We start from the raw sequence: 21,358 nt of genomic DNA on the forward strand, positions 1-21,358 counted from the left end.
TCCTGTTCTCCTCCATCCAAACCTGTGTGGAGGTCAAAGTTCATGAGAAAGTCTCTGTTGGAGCTTTGAGAGGAAGAATTCATGTCTTTCTTTTTTTCTCTCCTCATTCTCTGATTCGTCTTTTTTTTTCTTGATGTTTCCTGAAGTGTAGAAACCGGAAGTTTGTTGTTTCTTTGTCAAAGTGACTGAATGGAAATGTTGCTGCTGCAGCTCCATGTCTCCACCTGGTGGAGGGAGAGCAGAAGTGCAGCAGCTGATGGCAGCTTCCTCTGCCTCCCACTGCTGTCTGACTGCATTCACCTGAACCTGAGAGGAAACACAAGAGAAGAGCCAATCAGTGGAGGAGCAGCTGATCTGTTGGTGAAGGAGGATCAGAGCTGATGATGAGGAGGGTTTCCTCTGCAGGTGAAGGAGGAAGGTGTGTGTGAGCTGATGTGGATCCAGTGAATCCAGCAGCATGGATCAGTGGGAGGAACCACAGGAGGAAGCCCCTCCCTCTAAAAGCAGAGATGGTAACCATGACAACCAGAGCAAAGCTCAGAGGTGAGATGAACATCTCCAACTGTCCATGATCTTCTCCATGTCAGAGTTCAGGACTCACACCAGCAACCTTCATTCTCCACAGGAACCAACCTGGACCTGGATCTGGACCTAGATCTGGACCTGGACCTGGACCTGGACTTGAACCTGAACCTGAACCTGGACCTGGACCTGGAACTGGACCTGAATCTGGATCTGAATCCAGCCGTGGGTCCAACAAGAGGCGCAAGTCAATGGTTTCACCTCCTGACTTCAAAGTCATCCCTTCAGAAGTGGAACAGTGAGTGTTTGTCAGAGTTTTTGGAGGCAGGATTCTAGTTCAGATGATCAACAGTTTTCAGATGAAGGACTTGAGGTCTGGTTCAGTTCTGGATCTCTCTGATCAGACTCACTTGGAGCATCATGTGTGTGATGAGATCTTTTCAGTTGAGTCTTCTGAGAGTCTCTGAGAGACATCAGAGATGTTGGAGAAGAAAACATGTTGACTGCTGACTCTGACTGACAGCAGCTCCAGTCTAATGAGAAGAATCACTGCAGACTCCTAGGATTCAGATTTTCATGCTTTCCAAACATCACATTGTTCTAGTTTGACTTTCTGCTCTCAGAATTTCTACATTTCTACATGAAGAATTGGAATCAGCTTTTCTAGAAAAAAGTCTGGATTGACTGACAGAAAATGCTGAAAGCTGGAAACTGTTGATCCAAACATGTCATGTTATTCCAGAGTAAACAGCTCAGTCTGTGTTCATGTCAAAGTCCATCAGCTGTTCATGAAGAAGCAGATCCTCCAACACTCTGATGGTTTGGTGTTTGCAGAGGTCAACAGGTCACACAGAGAGTCCAGTCTGCAGCCTCCAGCTGTGGCTCCATGAAGAGTGACCGGTCCAAAGATGATCCTCCAGCCTTCAGAACTGAACCAGGACCTACAGACTCACAGTAAGAAGCAGTTTCTAGTGAACAAAGCAGAGTTCAGCTCTCAGCAGGAACAACAATGTTCTCATCAAGAACATCAGCTGATCCATCCAGGAAGGTCAACCATCTGCTGTGAGCGCTTTAGGTCTGAGGAGAAAGAAAAGAGTTGGACAACTCTGGAGGACACAAAGCTCAGTCTGTGAGGATGAAGCAAACAGCTGAACTTTTCTCTGAGCTCAGTCCAGACATGAGCTCCAAACACAGCTAACGCATCATTTAGACCTTCAGATGGACTAGATCTGCTCTGGTTTCACCTGGAAACACATTTGCTCACATTCAGCACAGTCTGGATCCCAATATCTGAGTCTGAAGATCAGAGAGGATCTGCTCCATGATCAGAGTTAGTCTGGAACTTCCCACTGACTGCTTTGATTGTTGTTCACTAACGTTTCTCCTTAGTGTCCACAGAGAGAAGAAGAGGAGCGGACCCCAGTCTGCAGAAAGACCCAGAGCTGGTGAGTCAGAGCCTGATCATCTGCTGATGGATTCTTCTGGAAACATGTGGAACACTCATGAAGGAGCTTTCTTCTCTGCTCTTTCAGCAGATGTTGGTCTGCAGGAGATGTTTGGAGAACATCAGATCAGTCTGAGGAGCAGAAGTGAACATGTGGCTGAAGGAACTGAAGAAGCAGGAAGAGAAACGCTCCTCAACAGGGTCTACACTGAGCTCTACATCACAGAGGGACTGAGACCAGAGGGTCACACCCAACATGAGGTGATGCAGCTGGAGACCACCACCAAGACCAACCAGCTCCATGACACTGCAATCAAGAACCCAGACATCTTCAAAGTCCTCCCTGACCAACACAGATCCATCAGAGTGGTTCTGACCAGCGGAGTTGCTGGAGCTGGAAAAAGCTTCTCAGTGCAGAAGTTCACTCTGGACTGGGCCGAGGGCTTGGAGAACCAAGACATCAGTGCTGTGGTTCCTCTGTCCTTCAGGGAGATGAACTTGATCAGAGATGAGCAGCACAGTCTTCTCACTCTGATCCAGCTGTTCCATCCAACACTCCAGAAGATCCCAGCAGAACAGCTGTCTGTCTGCAAACTTCTGTTCATCTTTGATGGTCTGGATGAAAGCAGACTTTCTCTGGACTTCAACAACAGTCCGCTGGTGTCTGATGTCACACACAAGTCCTCAGTCAACGTGCTGCTCACTAACCTCATCCAGGGACGTCTGCTGCCCTCAGCTCTGGTCTGGATCACTTCCAGACCTGCAGCAGCCAATCAGATCCCTCCTTCATGTGTGGACAGACTGACAGAAGTCTGAGGCTTCAATGATGCTCAGAAGGAGGAGTACTTCAGGAGGAGGTTCCCAGATGAAGAGCTGTCCAGCAGAATCATCTCCCACATCAAGGGCTCCATGTCCCTCTACATCATGTGTGAAGTTCCAGTCTTCTGCTGGATCACTGCTGTGGTTCTGGAGAACCTGCTGACCACAGAGCAGAGAGGAGAGCTGCCCACCACCCTGACTGACATGTACTCCCACTTCCTGATGGTCCAGACAAAGAGGAAGAAGAACAAGTACCAGCAGGAACATCAGACAAGTCCACCAGAGCTGACAGAGACGGACAGGGAAGTTCTTCTGAAGCTGGGGAGGCTGGCATTTGAACATCTGGAGAAAGGAAACATCATGTTCTACCAAGAAGACCTGCAGCAGTGTGGTCTGGATGTCACAGAGGCCTCAGTGTACTCTGGAGTTTGTACTGAGATCTTCAGAAGAGAGTGTGAGATCTTCCAGAAACCGGTCTACAGCTTTGTTCATCTGAGCGTTCAGGAGTTTCTGGCTGCAGTCTACATGTTCCACTGTTACTCCAACAGGAAGGTAAAGGTCATTGAGGACTTCCTGAAGAACTACATGGAGAACCCATCCCTGGACGAGTTTCTGAGGAGAGTCATGGTGAAATCACTGAAGAGTCAAACTGGACACCTGGACCTGCTGGTTCGCTTCCTTCATGGTCTCTCTGTGGAGTCCAACCAGAGACTCTTGGGAGGCCTGCCGAATCACACAGAGAACAATCCAGAAACCATCCAGAGAGCCATCAACAACCTGAAGAAGATCAACATTGGAGGAGTTTCTCCTGATAGAAGCATCAACAACTATCACTGTCTGATGGAGATGAAGGACCTCTCAGTTCATCGGGAGATCCAAGAGTTCCTGAAGTCAAAGAACAAATCAGAGAAGAAACTCTCACAGATCCACTGCTCAGGTCTGACCTACACTCTGCTGATGTCAGATGAGGTTCTGGATAAGCTGAACCTGGACCAGTACAAGACATCAGATGAGGGTAAACGGAGACTGATCCCAGCTGTGAGGAACTGCAGAAAGTTCAGGTGAGTCCAGAAGTGATTGTGACGATAAATCAGATCAGTGTTCAGATTGATTTACAAAGAATGAAAGGTTTGAAAATGATTAGAAATTAAGACATAAAAGAATAAAATCAGTTTGTTTTTAACACTCATATGATCTTTACCTAAAGAGCAAAGAAGGATCATATTTGTCCAAATGAAACCCAATCCAGAACCTTCTGAAACTTTTGAACACAAAGCAGACTGTCCAGAATGAAAGGATGTCTTCATTTCCACAATGTCAGTCATTCTAGAAGCACATTTCTACAATATCAGTCATTCTAGAATCACATTTCTACAATGCTCTTTCTTCTGTTCATCTTCTTTCTAGATAAATCATTGATCTGTGAATGAAACAGTTTGATGACTAAAAGAAGAAACTGAAACAGAATCGGATTCTTCTGAACCTTTTGGTTTCTTTAGTTCAGTCAACGATCATCTGCATACATACAGTCTCTCTTGAAGCACTGAGTCCAACACACAGTAGTGCAGACAGACAATCAGGGAAATCTGTCTGAAATCTGCTTTTTCTTGAGCTTCTATTGGTTTGGTTATCCAGTTCCATTGGAAGGATTCATGTTTTAGATGTGTTCCTTCTATTTTTCTGGATTCTTATTTCTCTGATGCTTCTAGAAAAATCCCAGAGTGTGAGTACAAGTTCACCAGAAAGTCTTCTGGATCAATCCAGGCTTTTGGAATCTGAAAATGCAGTTTCTGTTTTGAATAAAGTTTTACTGTGAACGTCATTATTGATCAGACCACAATAGCAGTTTGGACTACAGAATGAAGTCTAGCATCACAGCTAACTTGTAAACCTGAACAGGTTCTTGTTCCTCCATTCCGAGGATCTGGAATCCAGTGAAGAAAGTCCAGACGTGCTTTGATTCGCCTGCATGGATTCAGCAGATGCCTTTGAAACCACTCTGCTGTTTGGTCATAGTGTGTCTCTGGAACCATGAGAACCATAATGTTCCTGATCAAAGCTAGTGTCAGATAAATGCAACTAGAAATTAAAGAAAAACACAATTATAAACAACAAACCACAACAAGAATCAAGTTTCTCATGCACGAGGGAGAGGAGCAAGAGTGACAGAAAACGTCCACCACGCTTCTCTTCTCAAAAGTCTGCCTCTCCTCGTGCTGCTTTTATTAAGAACATAAGTAGGAGGTAACAATTCAAGACAAAGAGAAAAAGTTCATTAGGGGGTGTTGTATAATGACCCATTTGGTTGGATTCTAAGTTCAAACAGTATTCCTTATCAGCTCAGGACAGTGTGTCGTAAAACCCCCTCTTCCTGGCTGGGGATGACAAGAAGACGAACACACACACAGAACTGTTTTTAGAAGAGGTAAAAAGGTCAATCTGAGTTAACATTTAAACATACATTTAACCAAATACATTTAAGCAATGATAATACTAAAACAATTTCCTTCACAGCTAGCTAGCATCAGCAGTCTGAATTCTTCTGTCTGTGGAACATCAACAGCATCATTGTTTGATGTGTGTGTGAACTGTGAGGAGCATGATGGGTCAAAGGTCAGAGTGATGTCAGCATGGTCTCCTGTGGAGAAGATTCCTGGCCTTGAATGAACACCGAAGAATCCATCCATCCATCCATCCATCCATCCATCCATCCATCCATCCATCCATCCATCCATCCATCCATCCATCCATCCATCCATCCATCCATCCATCCATCCATCCATCCATCCATCCATCCATCCATCCATCCATCCATCCATCCATCCATCCATCCATCCATCCATCCATCCATCCATCCATCCATCCATCCATCCATCCCTTTTTCTTTGCTTATCCGTGACTGGGTTGCAGGGGCAGCAGTTTAAGCAGAGATGCCCAGACTTCCCTCGCCCCGGCCACTTCCTCCGGCTCCTCTGGGCTTCTCAACTTATCTTTAAGGGAGCGCCCCGCCACCCTGTGGAGGAAGCTCATTTCAGCCGCTTGTATTCGGGACCTCGTTCTTTCGGTTATGACCCATAGCTCATGACCATAGGTGAGTATTTGAACGAAGATCCAGTCCAGTAAATTGAGAGCTTTGGTTTTTGGCTCAGCTCTCTCTTAACCACAACGGACCGTTACAGCGACCACATAACTACGGACGCCGCTCCAATCCGCCTGTCAATCTCACTCTCCGGTCTTCCCTCACTCGTGAACATGACCCCAAGATATTTAAACTCCTCCACCTGGGGCACTGAGACTCCGCCCACCGAGAGATGGCAAACTACCTTTCTCCGGTCAAGAACCATGGCCTTAGATTTAGCGGTGCTGACCCTCATCCCAGCCGCTTCACACTCGGCCGCAAACCGCCCCAATGCACGCTGGAGGTCCCGGCTCGATGAATCCAACAGGACAACATCATGAACATAAGCAGAGAGGAAATCCTGTGGTCTCCAAACCAGACCCCCTCTGGCCCCTGGCTGCGCCTAGAAATTCTGTAAGTTCCATAAAAAACTATGAACAGAACCAGTGATAAAGAGCAGCCCTGCCGGAGTCCAACGTGGACCGGGAACAGGTCTGACTCACTGCTGGCTATGCGAACCAAGCTCCTACTCTGGTCATACAGAGACCGGATAGCCCTCAGTAAGGCTCCCCGGACCCCATACTCCTAGAGCACCCTCCACAGGATACCACGGGGGACGCGGTCGAATGCCTTCTCCAAATCCACAAAACACACATGGACTGGTTAACTCCCACAATACCTCCAGCACCCTAGATAGGTTCTAGAGCTGGTCCACTGTTCTACGACGAGGACGGAAACCGCACTGTTGTTTCTGGATCTGAGGTTTGAATATCGGAGGAATGTCAGCATAGTCTCCTGAAGCTCCTGTGGAGAAGATCCTTGGCTTTGAATGAGACACTGAAGAATCCATCTGCTTTTATTGTAGTGAGACCCTTCTCTGTTTCCTGTTGAAGCTCCACCCCCTGGCCTCTTTTTCTCACGTTCCTTTTCCAGACAGTCTGCGAACAAAGTGCTTAAACAAACAGAGCTCTCCCTCTGATCACATGACCAAAGCCTGAATGTTGAGCCGCATGTTCTAAAGGGAATGAAGGAGTCAAAGAAGCTGTGAGGCAGAAGTGAGCGACCTTGGGAGCATTTCGGGCAGGCAACTCGGGCAGGCTTTTACTTAGGCCACTCCCCTAGGGTGGGTCAGTTAATCAACTCACCTGTGCAGCATCCTATTTAAGTCCAGGTGCGTAAGTTGTTCATCCTTCTTTACTGCAGCACTGCGTTATCTTCAACCGACGGTCTGGTTTCCCCTGTTTGGGCTTTCATTCGGTGCTGGCTTTGTTGTGGTGGCTCTTTGTTTGGTTTCTTTTCTGTTGAAGCTTTGCACATTTACTAGTTTAAACTGCATTTGGATTGGTCAGTTATGGACTTGTCTCTTCTGTGAGTGTAACGAAGTGGCATTTGTTGCTGGTGTGTGTCAACTTGTGTCCACTCAATTTTACCTGTTTTTTCTGCTCCCCTGCTTCCTCACCAGGGCATGTTTGGACAAATGTTTGTTAAGATGCTTGGCAGCCATTTTGAATGTTCAGCTGAAACCATTTTGAAAGGGGTGTTCAGCTGTTAACCCCGCATCCCTTCGGTAATGGTTTGATCCGATTGGGGCAAGGCTATATAGGCAGAGGTGTTTGCTCAGTAGGGGGAGTTGTTTTTGAGAACACATTGGACTGTGAAAAATACACAAGTAGATAAATAAATAAATTAAACAAAACTGTTGGCTTCACACAACCAAGACCCTGACTGGTCACTGTAGCACGGCCGCTTCTGCTCTTCCTTCACAGTGTGATTAAAAACGTAAATAAATCAGTAAAATAGTTGAGTCAGCCCTAAGGTGGCCTCTCACACGTTTTTGGGTTTGGCGCGATTGTTTGAGAACTGTCGGCGCCTCGGTTCCTCCATTTTGTGGGGGGGGGGGGGGGGGTGTCATCAGCATCTTATTCCTCGTGATCCATCCAGTTTTTTGTTTTGCTTTTTGGCTGACCTTGCTATCTTTGATTTATTCCACCGGACGCAGTGCAGGGCTGGGGATGGCTGATTTTGCTGATGCTCCCTTTGTTCTGCCTCTCCATTCCTCCCGGTGGCGTCTTCTGGCTTAGGTGGGTTTTGAAGTGTTATGTGTCAGTTTCCTTCGGCTGTTGTGTATGTCGTGTTTTTGACTTCAATTCTCAGAAGCCCTGTGCTGGACTTAGTGTAATTCTATTGGGCCCTTTTGTTCTGCATTTTGTTTTTTGAAATGTTTCTCTGTTCTATTTTCATCGTCACCAGTCTTTTGCGACTCCGTGGTTGCAACTCATATTTTTTGGATCTCGGTTTCTGCTTTATTTAAGGAAGGCGTATGGTTCTCTGCCCGTCTGGATTTATTTCTGCATGAATCTCTAGTTTGTGATGCATGCCTCTCTGTGATCTCTCCCGTTTGTGCGGCACGTAATTTATCCCATCTTTGGAGGTGAGATATGACTCGGTTGCTACTGGGCCACCCGTATTTTGCTGTGTGCTTCCTTCCCCACTGTCATCCGTTCATCTTGTTTTCTCGTTCTGGGTAGTTCCTTCCTGGGCCCCCGTGTTCCCGTTGTTCTGGATTTTTTGTTTTGCTTTTCTGGTCTCTAATTCTCTGCGCTTAGCGTGGTTTTGTTATAACGATGTTTGTTTTAGGTCTTCGGTCTCCCTCCACTTGTTTGTGGCTCCACCCTCTTTTGGGGGAGAGAAAAATGTATGAAAACTTGTTTTATGAATCTTCGACCGCCTGAAAATGTTTGGTTGCTAATCCAAACGTTCAGCTCTAATGGTCCATCAACTGCTCATGTGGTCCTGAGATTCAGCTGTGGAGGTTATTACAAAGCTTATTTCAAGCGTGCGATAATAACTAGTAATGTGCCATCATTTAACATGGTTTAGTGTTAAATAACTTATATTACGAGCTAAATTCCTGGCTGTAGAATTTTTTACTGATGCTCTCTAGCTTCAGTTTCAAGAGTAAGAAACTTTTTGTTGCAAACTAATCCTCAGTCTGCCCTGCTTTTTAGCATACTTTTTAGCTTTTAGCTACTAAGAGTATCTCCTTTTGAGTCTTATTGTTAACCGCCTCTACATGCATGAGGTTCAGCCATTTTAAATACTATCAGACTCTATGATCTCTCTTCAATCCCAAAAAATGTCTTCATTATGGTTTCCAGGCACCCCTTTGCCATTAACTTCATGTTATACGTGCTTTGTTGTCTACCTATTATGAACCAATGATGTCAAGTATGTAACCTCAAATCTAGCCGAGCCGCTGTCCATGCTACGTGGGATGGCGACCTTCCTCATCTACGTAACCTCCTTGGACCTTGGTTATCCTTCTATTCGCCTGTTTCTCTGTGGCCTTCCTAAGGTGCGCCCCTCCGGAAATGAATAAAGGTTACTTCTCTCTTACTATTGGTGCATATATAAAAATATTTATTTTGGTGATGTATTACGTGCAGGTTCCATATAGACTGTCTTTCTTGTTGGAATCTGTGCTAATGGCTTTTTATGGTACTATGAATACACAGATAGAACCTTCTCTTTAAACTCACTACTTGATATCTCTTTCTCAGTGTTGTTATTAAAAGGACTTTATTACCTTTCATCTTAAGCTTTCTACACTAATCAGGTCTATTATTTATGTATTCATTGCCAAGACTAATACTGCTTTGTCTATCTATGCATCGCTTCCTGATCCTGTGATCCATACTCCCTGGTCAGCAATTCAGTTTCTGGAGGATGATGTCAAGCCCTCGACGAAGTCGGATGGTTTCCTAGTTCCAAAGTCTCTGCTCGTCCTGCAGCTCCCCTGCAGATTGTTGCCCCTTCACCTTGATCTGGATATGCAAAGACGACTGCATTCCACGCACCTACTCTGCACTGAAGTGATGGGGTGGTAAACCTCTTTAGAGTTTCAATGAGTTATCTTACTTGAATCAACTGATATGTTAGTATCAGAATGGCATACAAAATCTCAGATTATATTTTATTGAAAACTATTAGCCGGGTGGAAGCCTCAAAATTAAGACGTTCTAAGCTGTGTTACGATATGCGTGTAACCTGAAATTCAAGGTTACTTAGGCTCGTATCTTATGAGCCGGATGGAAGCATCAAAAATTATAGCATTAAGCTCGTTCATAGTTCTCAGATGGAAGCTTTTAAATCATGGATATCACTTAAGCTTTATATTATTCTAGTGGAAGCTTCAGACTTGTTTGTAAAGTCGTGCCGTCTACTTGCCGCAATACTCGAAATGGAGTGGCCCAACGGTCTTTGGTGCCGGGTCACATATGGCAGACTCAATAAATAGTGTGTTCCCTTCTTGGCACTGTACTCGAACGGGAGCGGCCCAACGGTCAATGGTGCCGGGTCACACATAGCAGACTCAATAAATAGTATGTTCCCTTCGTGGCGCTGTACTCGAATGGGAGCGGCCCAACGGTCAATGGTGCCGGGTCACACATAGCAGATCCACTAGATAGCATGTTCCCTTCTTGGCACCGTACTAGAACGGGAGCGGCCCAACGGTCAAAGGTGCCGGGTCACACATAGCAGATCCACTAGATAGTGTGTTCCCTTCTTGGCGCTGTACTCGAATGGGAGCGGCCCAACGGTCAAAGGTGCCGGGTCACACATAGCAGATCCACTAGATAGTGTGTTCCCTTCTTGGCGCTGTACTCGAATGGGAGCGGCCCAACGGTCAAAGGTGCCGGGTCACACATAGCAGTCATACTTGTAAGTCTGAATATGGAATGCCTCTGAAACACACTTCATCTGATTACATACTAATATACATTTCTTTCCAACCTTGATTAAATGACTGATGACCTTGAACCTGTTAACACTCTTTTAAACTGTATTTTAGATATAAAGTCATGGATGGCAGAAAACTTCTTACAGCTCAAGTTTTGATAATCGGTTTTGAAGACAAGAGAGAGATGATTTTACCACATCTTCATAATTTTAAACCTTCTCAATGTGTGAGAAACCTGGGTGTACTTTTTGACTCTTAGCTAAATTTTATCCCACACATTAAAAATGTCGAAAAGACAGGATTTTATCATCTTAAAAACATTGCCAAGTCGCCCATTCCTCTCTCTTGCCAGCACAGCTAATGCATGCTTTTATTTTCAGTTGTTTAGATTATTGTAATGCCCTGCTCTCTGGTTTACCAAAAAAAGTCTATTTTAAATCTACAACTATTGCAGAACTCAGCAGCACGAGTTCTGACGAGGACCAGAGGGCGGGGACACATTACACCGGTTTTAAAATCGCTGCATTGGCTACCTGTGCATTTCAGGATTGATTTTAATGGTTTATAAATGTTTTTACGGTGTTGGGCCTTCTTATTAATGATATTCTTTTAAAGTATGAGCCCTCGCTTAGTTGTTAAGGTGAGGACCAAAACTTATGGGGAGGCTTCGTTCTGCCATTACAGCCCTCGCCTGTGGAACAGTCTGCCGGAGAACCTCAGGGCCGCAGATACTGCAGAGGTTTTTAAGAAGAGGCTCAAGACCCACCTTTTTAATTTAGCTTTTAGTTGATTTTAACTGCTAATTTATTCTATTAGTTTTAATATAGGATATTTTATTTATTTATTTTCTTTTTTTTTTTTTTTCTTTTTTTCTAACTTGTCCTGTCCAACAGCTGGGCAGACAGACGAGAGCTGAGGGCCTCTTGTGTTGGACATATTTTGCTTTAACAAGAGGGGTTATTAATCTTCTGACAAACCAAAGGTATGTCTGAATAAACCCCTTTTGTAATTGAGGCCAAACTTTATTAATTTCAATCATGTCTGAAAATCTTTGGTGTTGGACCGGACGGAAAAGGAAAGAGGGGAAGAAGAGAGAGGGATGCTAGAGAGAGGGGGGGTAGGGGGTGATAATAGGAGGGGAAGGGGGATAAGACCATGAAGCAGCATACAGCAACAAGTTTACTGGTTGTTAATCATTATGGTAAGGTTCAAATGCAGTACAAAAAGGGCGGGGCCTGTCCACACACACACTCAAATGTTATAAACACACCTGCTAGCTGCAAAAATGTCCACCTGTCGACATGTACACAAAACAGATAGTGTTCACACGCATACTTATGCCTGATAACCAACTAGTGTGAAATATTTCAGTCATTCAGTCATGCAAGCTATTAGTGCAAAGGTGAGCTAACACCAGTGCTCAGGTGAGGTTTTATGTTCTTCTAAAATGGATGGTGGAACGTGAAAAGAAGGAGGGAGAGTGCCCAGCCATCCCCACCCCAAGACCCCCCACCGCAGCAGCAGCGGCAGCCGGAATCCCCCCAACGCCACACGGGAACCGGCAGGGAACAACCGCCGCCCGGGCGACCAAGCCCGCCACCCAGGCCAGGGCCAGCAGGGCCGCCGCAAGGCCCCCAGAGCCAGAGGCCAGGGAAGCACGGAGGGAAAGAGAGCGCCGCCCCAGCCCAACCAGGAGAGCAGCCCCCCCGCCGCGCCGGGAGAACCCAACGCAGAGCCCCACCGGAGAAGGACGCCCACAGCCCCAAACGAGCACCCCACCACCACCCAGGAACCAGAACCCACCCCCCAGGAACCAGACACCCCCGGCTCAGATATAATGTGAACTCCCCCACCGCGCGGAGAGAGCACCGCCGGGCCCAGGAAGCCGGCACCCCGGGGACACGGCCGCCGTTGCCAAGGGGGGCCCGCACCCCCCACCAGGGAAGAGGCAGGGGACAGATGGACCCAGGTCCCACCTTCCTTGCAAATTGTGTGTGCGTGTATGTGTGTTTGAGATGGTGTGTGTGTGCATGTGTGTGTGTTTATGTTGGGATGTATATATTGAGGGGGGAGGGGTGTGTGTACTAAGGGGGGTGCAGTTAAAATTGGCCGGTAGGGCACTAAAGGGACATCTCCTGATTACTCACAGTGATGTCCCCTCACCCTCCCCACCAAGGGGCCCTAAATGTCTAAGGTGCGGTTAAAATTGGCGGGTAGCGTTGGGTTCTCCCGGCGCGGCGGGGGGGCTGCTCTCCTGGTTGGGCTGGGGCGGCGCCCTCTTTCCCTCCGTGCCTCCCTGCTCTCTGGCTCTGGGGGCCTTGCGGCGGCCCTGCTGGCCCTGGCCTGGGTGGCGGGCTTGGTCGCCCGGGCGGCGGTTGTTCCCTGCCGGTTCCCGTGTGGTGTTGGGGGGAATCCGGCTGCCGCTGCTGGTGCGGTGGGGGTCTTGGGGTGGGGATGGCTGGGCACTCTCCCTCCTTCTTTTCACGTTCCACCATCCATTTTAGAAGAACATAAACACTCACCTGAGCACAGGTGTCAGCTCAACAGACTGAATGACTGAAATATTTCACACTAGTTGGTTTTAAGGCATAAGTATGCGTGTGAACACTATCTGTTTTGTGTACATGTCGACAGGTGGACATTTTTGCAACTAACAGGTGTGTTTATAACATTTGAGTGTGTGTGTGGACAGGCTCCGCCCTTTTTTTTTGTTTTTTTTTTACATTTGAACCTTACCATAATGATTAACAACCAGTAAACTTGTTGCTTTATGCTGCTTCATGGTCTTATCCCCCTTCCCCTCCTATTATCACCCCCTACCCCCCCTCTCTCTAACGTCCCTCTTTCTTCTTCCCCTCTTTCCTTTTCCGTCCGGTCCAACACCAAAGATTTTCAGACATGTTTGAAATTAATAAAGTTTGGCCTCAATTACAAAAGGGGTTTATTCAGACATACCTTTGGTTTGTCTGAAGATTAATAACCCCTCTTGTTAAAGTAAAATATGTCCAACCCAAGAGGCCCTCAGCTCTCATCTGTCTGCCTAGCTGTTGGACAGGACAAGTTAAAAAAAAAAAAAAAAAAAAAAAAAAAAAAAAAAAATTGGCGGGTAGGGTGCTAGGAGGACATCCGCTGCTTGCTGGCAGTGATGTCCAAGCACCCCCCCTACCAAGGGCCCTACATGTCTAAGGTGCAAATAAAACCGAAAGAGGGGGGGCCCCACTCCATACGGCAACCATAGGAGGGGGGCCACTGCCTAGTAAACCCCCCCCCCAAAGCTCATCGCAGGCTAAGCCCCCCACCCCCTCACCCTATTATGAGGTTATATGAGGAAGGGAGTAAGTTGGGGACAGCTGATAGACTGTCCCCCGGTGGTCAAACAGCTGTCCCCCGCCCCCCCCCCCAGCAAGGGGGCCAGGCCCACCCAGCCCAGGGGCCCCACCCCCGGAGGCGCCGACACCCCAGGCCCAGCACCACCCCCCTCACACAGAGAGAGAGGAGCCAGAAAGCGCCGGCCCCCCCCGGAGCAAGCCCAGGCCCCCACCCCCAAACGCCGGCCCTAGAAGAGCTCTGGTCAGGCCTCGACGGGACCGAGGCAGCCAACCGGCCGGGGAAACCGCCGATGGCCTCAGCGGAGACCCCGACCCGTCAACCCCCCCTGCCCCGTACCAATAGTGGACCCCCCCCCTCCCCCAGAATGCCCCCCCACAGGTCAGGGCCGACAAGACCCCCCACCCCACCCCCCCCCCCAGACCCCGCAGCCGAAGCGGAGGACACCCAGAGCGACCGGGGGCCCCAAGAGGGTTGTCCCGTCCCGCCCCAGAGCCAGGGAAGGGCCGATCCCAGCCCCAGGCGTAGATGGGAAGCCCATCCAGTGCCGCTGGGCCCCCCCCCCCGAGCAGCGCCCCCCGCCGACCCCCCCCCCCAGCACAGGCAAAGGGACCACCCCCCCAAGCCAGGCCAGACCACCACCCCACCCCCCCACCACGCACCCCCACACCCAAGCCCAAAGGACCACGCAGCGCCCCAGCCCGCCCCACCCAGGCGCCGGACCCGATCCCCCGACCAACGGAGCCCCCAACAACCCCCGCCAGGCACCGGAGGCCCCGACCCCCACCCCGGCCCACGGCAGAAGGGCAAGGAGCAGCGACGACCAGGCCCCCCCCACCCCCTAAGTCACGGAGTTAGCTATGGGAGACCAGAGAGACCGAATTCTTTCGAAGTTACTTGAACTTTGGGCTGACATTTTTTCCAAGCTGATATGATCAAGCAGCAGATTTCTGTGTTGACTTGTATTTATATTTTTTTTGCTTTTCCAATTTATTAAAATAGTTTTTTTTAGCAATGCAAAGAGTTATGAAAATGATAGATGCTAATCCTCCTTCTACATCGATGGCACTCATGTCACCAAGCACACAAAGTGACGGTGAAGCTGTGATTGAAACCTTAAGCCAGACTGATAGATCGGCACATACCTGCCGCCAGAGAGCCTGGACAGGCGTGCAGAACCATAGTGCATGCATTTAATTGTCGGGTAGATTACTGTCACAGTGCTGACAAATGTCTGAGTTACTGAGACCCATCTTGAACATCCTCTGTCCAGTGTAGTAAACTCTGTGAAGAGTTTTGAAATGGATTAGCTGCAGATTTGGACTTTTTGTCATTTTAAAGGTGTTTAGACAAAGTTCTGACCAAAAACTTTCATCTGTGCTGATGCTTAAATCCGCATCCCATTTTGTTGTCGGAAGTGAAATATTGTTATCTAAATTGCATAAAAGTTTGTATATTTTGGAGAGAGTTTTATTCATTGAGAAATTGATCAGAGTGGTAACTACATCTGGTAGCTTTAAATCGTTGTCTCTGTATTTAAACTTTTTAGTAATAATTGATTTAAGTTGCTGATATTCCAAGAAGTTATATATTCCATGTTTGTCTTGAAGTTCCTGGGGAGTTATGAATCTTCTATCAATAATTATGTGCTCTAGTTGTTTTATGCCCCCTGCTTGCCAAGCTGGGAAGTGGATAATTTTTTTGTTTATGAGGATGTCTGGGTTGTTCCAGATGGGTGTCATTTTGCACGGTTGAATTGATGATTTTGATATTTTGAGAAATTCCCACCAGGCTGTTAAAGTGGCATTTATATTAATACTTTTGAAACAATCCTGTTTTTTAACTATTTGGCTAATAAATGGAAGATCTGACAGGTTGATCTTTCCACATAACGCCTGTTCCAAGTCTAACCATGAGTTAGTTTCTGGATTATTTTTTAACCATTTTAAGATATATTGTAATCTATTTGCAAGAAAGTAATTGTGGAAGTTAGGTAATTCTAATCCTCCACAGCTTTTTGCAGATTTTAAAGTTTTTAGACTAATTCTTGCAGGTTTATTGTTCCATAGAAAGCTTGATATGGATGAGTCTAATGTTTTGAACCATTTTAATGGCGGTTGTGTGGGAATCATTGAGAAGAGATAATTAACTTTGGGTAAGATTTTCATTTTTACCGTGGCTACCTTGCCCATAAGGGACAAAGGCAGGTTGGTCCAGCGTGTTAGATCGTCCTGTATGTTTTTCAGTAATGGGGTGTAGTTTAGCTGCACCAGTTCTGATATTTTGGGGGAAAAATAAATACCTAGATATTTGATATTTCCTGTTTTAACTGGTATTGTGAGTCCTTGCTCCGCATTACTGTTCAGTGGTAATAAAACAGATTTATTCCAATTAATGGAATAGTCTGATATAGAAGAGAATTCATTAATGATTGTTGCCGTTTCATTTACAGAATGTATATTACTTAAAAACAGTAATATGTCATCTGCATAGAGACTAATTTTATGATGGCTGTGTTTGGTTTTAATTCCTTTAATACTCTCATTCTGTCTTATTGCTGCAGCTAGAGGCTCGATAAATATTGCAAAAAGAGAGGGGGAGAGTGGGCAACCCTGTCTAGTTCCTCTTCCAAGAAAAAACCTGTTGGAAGTCTGTTTATTAGTTCTAACTGATGCATTGGGGTTGTGATATAATATTTTGATCCAATTGATGAATGATTCTCCAAACCCAAACTTATGGAGGGCAGCAATGAGGAACTTCCAGTTTACTCTATCAAAGGCTTTTTCAGCATCCAGTGATAGTATAGTCATTTCCTGGTTTTTGATGGTGGCAAAGTCTATTATGTTAACGAGTCTGCGGACATTATCATCCGAGTGTCTGCCTTTGATGAATCCAGTTTGATCAAAGTCAATTATGTGAGGAGTGACTTTTTCTATTCTCTGTGCTAGTGCTTTGCAGATAATTTTTACATCTGCATTAATTAAAGAAATGGGGCGATAGCTTGAAGGACTCGTGGGGTCTTTGTCTGGTTTTAGAAGAAGGGTAATGTTGGCAGAGTTCATGTTAGGTGGTAGAGATTGGCTTTCATTGATAAATTTTACCGTTTTATAAAACGTTGGTGCCAGTTGTTCCCAGAATTCCTTATAAAACTCTGCAGGAAAGCCGTCGGGTCCTGGTGCTTTGCTGTTAGGCATAAGTAACAGAGCTTCATGAAGCTCAGACAGCGAGAGCGGAGAGTCTAAATTTGTGATTTGATCTTCGTTTAACTTGGGCAGGTTTATATTGTTGAGAAATGAGTTGATGCTTTGTTCTGATGGATTGATCTGTGGAGTGTATAAGTTTTGATAAAAGTCTTTAAACGCATTATTAATTTTTACCGGGTCATGGGTGACATTCCCTGTTTGGTCCATAATAGAAGTGATTGTTGATTTTTCTTTATTAATTTTAAGCTGATTAGCTAGAAATTTGCCAGATTTATTTGAGTTTTCGTATCTTTCCAGTCGAAGCCTTTGTATCTGGAATTGTGTTTGTTTATTGATGATGTCATTTAACTGTAGCTTTAAATTTTTCATGTCGCCCAGTATGTGTTCCTGTGTAGAAGCAGCATAAGCAGTCTCCAGAGTTTTTATTTTATTTTCTAATTCTAATAAATCTGCTTTCTCTTTGCGTTTTTTATGCGTTGAATAAGAGATGATTTTCCCTCTCATGACTGCTTTTGCTGCTTCCCAAAGAATACTTGGTGATATTTCAGAAGTATTGTTGAATTCTAAGAAGGTTGCCCACTCTTTTTTAAAGAATTCAATAAATTCCTGGTCTTTTAACAGAGATGTATTAAACCTCCAGGTTGAACCCGAGGGTCTGGGTACTTCCCTTGAAATAGTAACAGAAACTGGTGCATGGTCACTGATAATAATTGGATGAATGTTGGAACTTTTAATTTCTTTCAAAAGGGAGTTACTGACTAATAAATAATCTAAACGAGAGTGTGAATGATGAACTGGAGAAAAAAAGGTGAACCCCTTAGTGCTTGGATGACATGAGCGCCAAGCGTCGCAGAGACCCAAATCATTCATGTACTGCTTTAGAATACTTGCAGACTGCCATGTACGCTGATTTGCTGCTGTGCTGAGTCTGTCAAGTTCAGGGTCCAAAACCAGGTTGACGTCTCCTCCTATAATGATTGTGGAGTCAGAGTGAGCTGAGAGTGAGGTGAAGAATCTGTGAAAGAAGGAAGAGTCGTCAACATTAGGGCCATAGATACTGGCGATGCAAAAGTCCTTATTCTGAATGGATATATTAATGATTACAAATCTGCCTTCTGGGTCAGTAACTGTATCCTTATGAGTAAATGTAACATTTTTATTAATCAAAACTGCAACTCCTCTTTGTTTGGAGTTGAAACTGGCAGAATACATAACTGGATACTGGGAACAGCACAGGAGATGACCAGCTGATAAAGATAAATGGGTCTCCTGCAGCAGAGCTATATCTGCTTTAAGATCATTCAGGTGATTTAACACTTTCAATCTCTTTGGCCCAGAACCAAGTCCACGCACATTCCAGCTAACGATGTTAAGACTGTTCATAGCTGTTCTAACCGGGAGAGTGCAAGGCTAAATAGTGCGTGTGCCCGTCCGTGTGCGCGTGCACGCTGTGCGTTTCTGCTACACTGACAAGCGCTGTGCGTTGTGGGTGAACGTGTCTTGGCTGTGAGCTGCATGTTGCGTGCGTCCTGTGTGAGCCTAAGTGAGGTTTTTGCAGTTTATCAACGTGTGTGTGCGGGATCGCGTGTGCATGCTCTTATGCGCGCTAGTATGCGCGCGCGCCCGTTCCGTGCATAAATAAATACTTACCGTGGTTGCGTTGACTTTACCTGATTCACATATGAGGAAATGGGAAGGGGGGGGGGACAAGAGAAAAGAGAGAGGAAAAGAGAAAGAACAAAAAACAACGAAACAACAACAGAAACATGAATGTGAGAGAAAGAAAAAACACTTTTCCTGAGAGGTGTGGATTATTGATGATCCGATTATTTCCTATTCAGTTAAATAAGTTTGCGGGTTTCTTCTGGGCAGCGCAGATGTCAGTGCGCCTCTGAAAGCCTTCAGCACAGCCAGGGTGTTACCTCTGGGTCCCGGAACAGCTGGCCATTCACAAAAAGTTTATCAACGGCAACCACCGCGTGTGCTCCAGCAGACAGGTGCTTCCTCCTCAGCGGGAAGAGGATTTTCCGCCGGCGGAGGATCTCGCCTGGAAACTGATCATTCACGCTGTAATGTGTGTCTTTCAGCTCTCGCCCTCTGCTTTTTACCTGCATCTTTTGTTTATAATGTTCAAATTTAGCAACAATAGGACGGGGACGCTGATTGTCCGGCCTCTTTCCTCCGAGCCGGTGAACCCTGTGGAAGGAGATCTTCTGGACTTCTTCCTTGGGGAGTTTCAGGTGGACCTCTATAAAGGACTTAAAAATGTTCTCCGGGACTTCCCCTGCCTCTTCTGGAATCCCTGCGAACACTAGATTGTCCCTCATGCTCCTCGCCTGAAGATCCAGGAGGGTTTCCTTTATAGATCGGTTTTCCTCAGAAAGACGGGCGGTGTCGTTGGCCATGATCTTGACGGTCTCTCTGAGGGCCTGGTTCTCCGCTGCGAGCTCCTGCACCTGCTGTTGGCTGAACTCCAGAGACTCTTGCAAACCTTGGAATTCCTTATGGAGGATCTCCAGCAGATTTAAACGGCAATCAAGGCTGGAGAGCCTTTTATCAATTGAATCCAGGATGTCACTCATGTTGCTGCCTGGAGAGGAGGCAGCCCCGGGGGAGTCTTCGGGACGGTTGCGTTTGGTGGACGGAGTGGCGGTGTTGGATTTCTTCATGACGCAGGTATTGAAACACTCGTCGATGTAATTCTCCAGGTCCTCCAGGTCATCCAGGCTGGCAAATGCTTGACAAACTTTTTCAGATTTTTTTATTTTTTAACTTTCTGGATTATTAAAATATGGCGGTGTAATAAAATAAATCAAAAATGTTTGTTCACAACTTACGCGCCGCCAAGTAAACTCACCACACTCCTCTCGTCGGCTCTCGCGATACTACAGCATCACGTGTCTCAATCCCAGCCTCACGTTTATGAGGCTGGGTTTATTTATTTATTTTCATTTTATGCATCTTATTCTCAGTTTTATGTTTTTATATACATCTCATGTTTTTAATTGTAGTATTCTATCATGATTTTAGCCCCAGTGTTTCTTGTGGGGATCTTTTCCTCCAGGGCTTGCCGGCTTGGTCAGCGGTTGTTGCTGCATTTGTCGCCCTTGCTGGGGCGGCTGGAGTCTAACTTTGCAGCTTAACGGCTTTGAAATGGACCCCAGTGTTGTCCCAGTCTGGGTGGGTGCTGTGGCAATGCTCCCATGGTCGAGCTGGCTCCTGGTATGAAGAGAATTCCAAATACTGTTTCCTCATAGCAGAGCCAAGCCTTACTTACTTGCTTGCTTGCTTGCTTATTTATTTATTTATTTATTTATTTATTTATTTATTTATTTATTTATTTATTTATTTATTTATTTATTTATTTATTTATTTATTTATTTATTTATTTATTTATTTATTTATTTATTTATTTATTTATTTATTTATTTAAAGTTACATAGTCATTATTCTTTGTACGTGGGGGCCATGGGTTGTGTGTTTTAATGGAAGGGGGTGGGAAGGGTGAAGGGTGGGTTGGGTTTTTACTGTAATGTTGTGTTTTCTGTTTTTAATGTTAAAGCGCTTCGAGCTGCACAAATTGCATGATAAGCGCTATTTTATAAAGTTTGATTTGATTTGATTTCAGCCAGAGTTAAGGGGAGTTTCCTGGAATGCCCCCCAGATTTAGAAAAGCTCTTTGAGAATAGAAACAGTCACTTCAGCCTCTTTCTACCAAAAAGAATGACGATTCTCCCAAAAATTAACTACCTATTTTCAATGATTCCTTCCAAACCTCCAACTACTTGGTTCAAATCATTAGACTCATTCATTTCCCAATACCTCTGGGAAGGTAAACCCCCAAGGATCAGTTTAAAAACTATAAAAAAACCTAAAGATAGAGGAGGACTAGGCCTTCCAGACTTCCAGGACTACTACTCCGCGAACAGATTGTGTCATGTACAAAAATGGCTGAATCCTGGTGTGGTAGATGAATCCTGGCTAGACATAGAACAAAATCTCTGTGATAACCTAGATATTTCTAATTTACCTTTCTTCAGTTCTAAAATTAAACAACACAAATGCTTCAGAAGTTTAAACATCAGCTCATCCTTAACAGCCTGGTGGGATTTTCTTAAAAAAAAACAACCTCACATTATTTCCATGTAAAATTACCCCCATTTGGAATAACCCTGACATTTTGA

At 45.6% G+C, this 21,358-nt stretch overlaps 3 protein-coding genes and 1 pseudogene across 4 annotated transcripts in view; 3 read left to right on the forward strand and 1 right to left on the reverse strand.

Moving 5' to 3' along the window:
* Positions 1–21,358, forward strand: part of LOC144987947 (uncharacterized) — a 199,156-nt gene that overhangs the window by 120,504 nt on the left and 57,294 nt on the right. The window lies entirely within an intron of this gene.
* LOC144986863 (uncharacterized) overlaps positions 1–21,358 on the reverse strand; it is a 307,472-nt gene that overhangs the window by 18,170 nt on the left and 267,944 nt on the right. The gene's annotated exons all lie outside the window — the stretch shown is intronic.
* LOC144987021 (NLR family CARD domain-containing protein 3-like) lies at positions 163–3,850 on the forward strand (annotated as a pseudogene). Its single transcript, XR_013650872.1, has 5 exons — positions 163–543; positions 626–820; positions 1,357–1,476; positions 1,912–1,967; positions 2,055–3,850. The product of XR_013650872.1 is annotated as an NLR family CARD domain-containing protein 3-like (transcript).
* Positions 5,388–21,358, forward strand: part of LOC144990538 (ribonuclease inhibitor-like) — a 43,675-nt gene continuing 27,704 nt past the window's right edge. Inside the window, exon 1 of the mRNA XM_078944060.1 lies at positions 5,388–5,398. Within this exon, the coding sequence (XP_078800186.1) occupies positions 5,388–5,398 (11 nt within the window). The remainder of the gene's footprint in view (positions 5,399–21,358) is intronic.

The sequence above is a fragment of the Oryzias latipes genome, chromosome 2 (assembly GCF_053564925.1).
Source record: "Oryzias latipes strain Hd-rR chromosome 2, Olatipes_Hd-rR_3.1".
In the NCBI taxonomy this organism is placed as follows: Eukaryota; Metazoa; Chordata; class Actinopteri; order Beloniformes; family Adrianichthyidae; genus Oryzias; species Oryzias latipes.